This window comes from Dipodomys ordii, unplaced genomic scaffold (genome assembly GCF_000151885.1).
Source record: "Dipodomys ordii isolate 6190 unplaced genomic scaffold, Dord_2.0 Scaffold120, whole genome shotgun sequence".
Taxonomy (NCBI): Eukaryota; Metazoa; Chordata; class Mammalia; order Rodentia; family Heteromyidae; genus Dipodomys; species Dipodomys ordii.
In genome coordinates this window covers 814,383-818,650 of record NW_012267336.1, presented here as the reverse complement: position 1 = coordinate 818,650, position 4,268 = coordinate 814,383, and the positions used below count along the sequence as shown (strand labels likewise).

General features: G+C 46.3%; 1 protein-coding gene across 1 annotated transcript in view; it reads left to right on the top strand.

Moving 5' to 3' along the window:
• The window catches only part of Dnah8 (dynein, axonemal, heavy chain 8), a 199,122-nt gene that overhangs the window by 192,345 nt on the left and 2,509 nt on the right, over positions 1-4,268 (top strand). The window contains exon 90 of the mRNA XM_013029569.1: positions 3,505-3,626. Coding sequence (XP_012885023.1) covers positions 3,505-3,626 — 122 coding nt within the window. The remainder of the gene's footprint in view (positions 1-3,504; positions 3,627-4,268) is intronic.

Sequence of the window (4,268 nt, the reverse complement as noted above, 5' to 3'; positions counted from 1 at the left end):
AGCTCAAGGCTAGCGCTCTACCACTTGAGCCACAGTGCCACTTCCAGCTTTTTTCTTTTTGCTTATGTGGTGCTGAAGAATCGAACCCAGGGCCTTAGGCATGCAAGGCAAGCGCTCTAACCACTGAGCCACCTTCCCAGCCCCAGAACTCATTTTGTTTCATTTTGTTTTATGAATTTGAAGGGAAAGTTTTCCTTTTTAAGCATCTCATTTAGACCACATGCAACCTAGATGTTTAAATACTCAAAGCATTTTAAATACATCACCCATTTCATGTGGGCAATTAACTCTCATGAAGAATAGGTTATTATTGTTGCAGACTTTCACCAACTTTTGGGGTTTTTTTCTTTCCCTTCAAATTATGAACATATAAATTGCTTTTCCATCTGTCAAAATGATTAAAAACTAAATTTACACCAAAAACATAAGTTACTTAATCTTCAGGCTCTTACAAAGAAAACTGTAACAATAGTCCTCAAAAGTGATGTATTCTTTAGAAAGGACAGCTCTTGATTAGAGTTGACCTCCATCCCCAAGAAAGATGGCCACTCATTGTTTTTTGTTTCTTTGGGGTTTTTTTGGGGGGGTGTCCAGTCGTGGGGCCTGAACTCTGGGCCTGGGCACTGTCCCTCAGCTCTTCAGCTCAAGGCTAGCACTCTACCACTTGAGCCACAGCGCCATTTACGGCTTTTTTTTCCCTGCTTATGTGGTGCTGAGGAATTGAACCCAGGGCCTCAAGCATGCTAGGCAAGCTCTCTACCACTGAGCCACCTTCCCAGCCCCCACTCATTGTTTTAATTCAACCCTGAATCCTTCAGCAGACTCACGAGCCACCAAATGCCCCAAGATCACATTCTTTTTCAGAAACTCGAGACTTGAACCATTAAGACTTGAAAAACAGCATGTTATTTTCTCCAGGTTGTGGGAGGTAGAATGATCCATCGGACAGCTCTCTCCCTTCCACTCACGTACATTTATTTCACATTTTCCTCTCTTAATCGTTGAAGCCGACATGCACTCCAGATTCTGTCTGTTGGCATACTAAAAAAAAAAAAAAAAATGCCCATAAGCATCAGGAAACCGACTGGAGAAGATGGGAAATGCTCCCTGGAGCCCTGGCCATGGCTGAAACCCCACACAGCAGGCTGCTAGATTAGAGAGAACCCATCTCATTCGTCATCTGGCACCTCTGGCACTGCCCAGAGAGCAATATAGAGTGAGGTCAATTTTGCAGTTTAGTTGGATGTTAAAAATTCTTGACAAGAAAAAAAAATTGAATGACTCAACTTGTGCAGATAGGTGGTTAAGACTTGGCTGGGTGTCTTGCGCATTATGACCTCACGGACTCATACATCAGTGGTGGGTTTTAAACTATCGTAAAATAGGGTCAATTTAATTCTACATGCTCTACTCAAGATATACAGGGTCTTCTACATCACATGGATGAACACATAATGTTGAATGATGAAAATGACTTTTTCACGGAGGGACTGAAAAATTGAATTTTATTATTGTGGATCTATCTATCATACCGCTGGTTGGTGAACATACAAAGTGCTGTATTATTAAAATATGGGAGCCTTCGTATTTTACATGGAAGTCAGCGAAATCACATGCTGCCTCGCTCACCTCGCGGCTCCGCAGAGCTCACGCCGTGCTCAGCACCCGGCACGAGGCAGACTTGTGTTTCCTGCTTCTGTAAAATCATTCTTTTCTCTGCTGGATGATTGATGAACTTTTCTCCTGGATATGTGCAAAGGCCTTGTTTTTCCACTCCAAATCCTGAGGAAGAGGTTACTTTGAGGAATAAGCTTTTGACGGCGCAGCCTGGTCCACATCTCCACCACCCAGCCACAGCCTCTGAGCTGTGCGTGCTGCTCTCTGCCTTGGTTCTGACTGTAGCCGGCACCTTGAGTCCCCAGTAGCCTCACCACTCTGCCCTGCCACAGGCTGATCTTGTAAGAGGCATCACCCCATCCAGCAGACTCCTATGCCCCTATCAACACTGACATCCAAGCTTCTCAATGAAGCTTTCCTGAAGTTGTCTTCCTGAGGCCTCTTCAGACCTTCCTTCATAACCTGTCAGCATCCTACCTGTCTCCCTCCACGAGCCCTCTAGACCGAGCGCCACGAATGCAGGTTCCACAGATGGCCTCCTCTTCAGCTTTTTGGTCAGTCACTCCATCCAGCATGGTGCTTGGTACACAGTGGCCACTGCAGAGGGAGCTGACCAGCGAATGAAAGGATGGCCCTGGGAGCTTCCCCTGCAAGTGCCGGCTGTCGTCATGGGGAGAAGTGGATCCTCTTGGTGAAACCAGGCTAGGAGCTCTTCTCTCCTTCAGCCCCAAGCTTTACTTGGTGCCTGTGACTGCACTTGCCCCGTGCCTTCCTCTGACTCCCGTTCAAACCCAATGAAACACCATCGCGCTTACCTTTTGGTGTCGGAATGTACTGGGTTGGCTCTTGGACTTCACTAAGAGTGGCAGGGCATACACATTCCAGAACTTCATTTCCTGGAGAGATTCATGATTTTCAACATCTAACAGGTAGATAGCCCAAATACAATAGGTAAGTCACATAAAACACTGAAGGTTTTTGTTTTTTTTTTGGGTCCGGTTGTGGGGCCTGAACTCTGGGCCTGGGCACTGTCCCTCAGCTCTTCAGCTCAAGGCTAATGCTCTACCACTTGAGCCACAGCACCACTTCCGGCTTTTTTCTTTTTGCTTATGTGGTGCTGAGGAATTGAACCCAGGGCCTCAGGCATGCAAGGCAAGCGCTCTACCACTGAGCCACCTTCCCAGCCCACACTGAAGGTTTTGAAGTCATTTTGAAACCAATATTTTCTTTCCTAACATCACATGCCCCTCTCCAACAAAGACTTCTCTTATTGAATTGAATGGCCTGATTTGCAAATATTAAGTTTAAAGAAAGGCCATAAGATACGGACCCACGTATTATCCTAAAATAACTGTATTATGCACATTAAAATATGTAGTTTTTCTTTCCGGTGTGATTGCTTTGTTTGATCAAATTGAAAGTCAGGTTTCCTATTATAGCATTATGTCTTATTTCCTTAGACGAAATGAAATTGTTCCATTATAGCAAATAGAAGCCTGATAATGGTTTGATTTGAGTCTAATTGGAATACTGTTTCTCAGAATACTTTGCCATTCCCGTCACACGTTTGATATGTGTTCTCTGACAGACTATGAGTTGGATTGGGCTGTGACCCCCATCCGATCTGAGAGATTGAGATCCCAGGGGACTGTGGAACTGAGGCTCAGGCTGAGGCAGCAGCGAGGGTGCTGTTCAGCTGTCAACTGATGGGAAAGATTTAGAAATAAAACAGTGGGAGAATGGGCCCCACGGGGTTCAGTGTCAGCTTTCTCGTGGGATGGCTGCAACAGTTTAGAGTGATTACCAGTAACACTCGCCATTGCCTCCACTGTGCTGCTCACACGGACTATACTAAGGCACCAAAGTCTTATCTGCTTTTTCCTGAAGGATTCCTCACAGCAATGAGGCAAGAAGTGACCCGTGCCCACAAAGGCTGGGCTCTGGACACGGTGACCATTCACAATGACGTGCTGCGGCAGACCAAGGAGGAAATCGTGTCGCCTCCTGCGGTAGGTGCAGCGGGCCCGTTCTAGGGCTGGGATGGAAGTTCAAGGTCTGACCCGCAGTGCTCACTTGCATCAGCTTGCTTGGTTGTTCTGAAGGTTTTTCTTCCTTTGTGAGCAGAAGAGCTCTCTCTATCACTGCCCGTCTGGCAGGCCCCAGACCTCCAAGGCTGCCTTGGTTTCTAATGACGTTACTTCTGGGTTTGAATAGAAGGATTTCCCTGTGATCTCCTGCCTGCTCTGTGTGGGCGCTCACAGCATGCCCTGTGGGCAGTGGAGCTGAAGGCAACAGAAACCAATGGGCCTGGCATGCCGGAACCTGGGAAGTGACTTTGAGATTGCAGAATAGAAGCATACCAGCCATGTCAGAATACCCCAGTTCTCATTTCCAAATACATTCCGAGGTTCCGGGATTCACATGATCTTGAGGATGATACTTTTCATCTACCATACTTCTGACAATGATTTTTAGCTTCCTAAGATTACAAGGAACCTAGAGAAGAGGACATTCACCATAGGATGGCTCCTACAATGTATTTTTTTTATTGTTGGTTATGGGACTTGAGCTCAGGACATAACCAGTGTTCCTGAGCTCTTTTTTGCTCAAGGCTAATGCTCTGCCACTTTTTTTTTGGAGGGGGGGGGGTC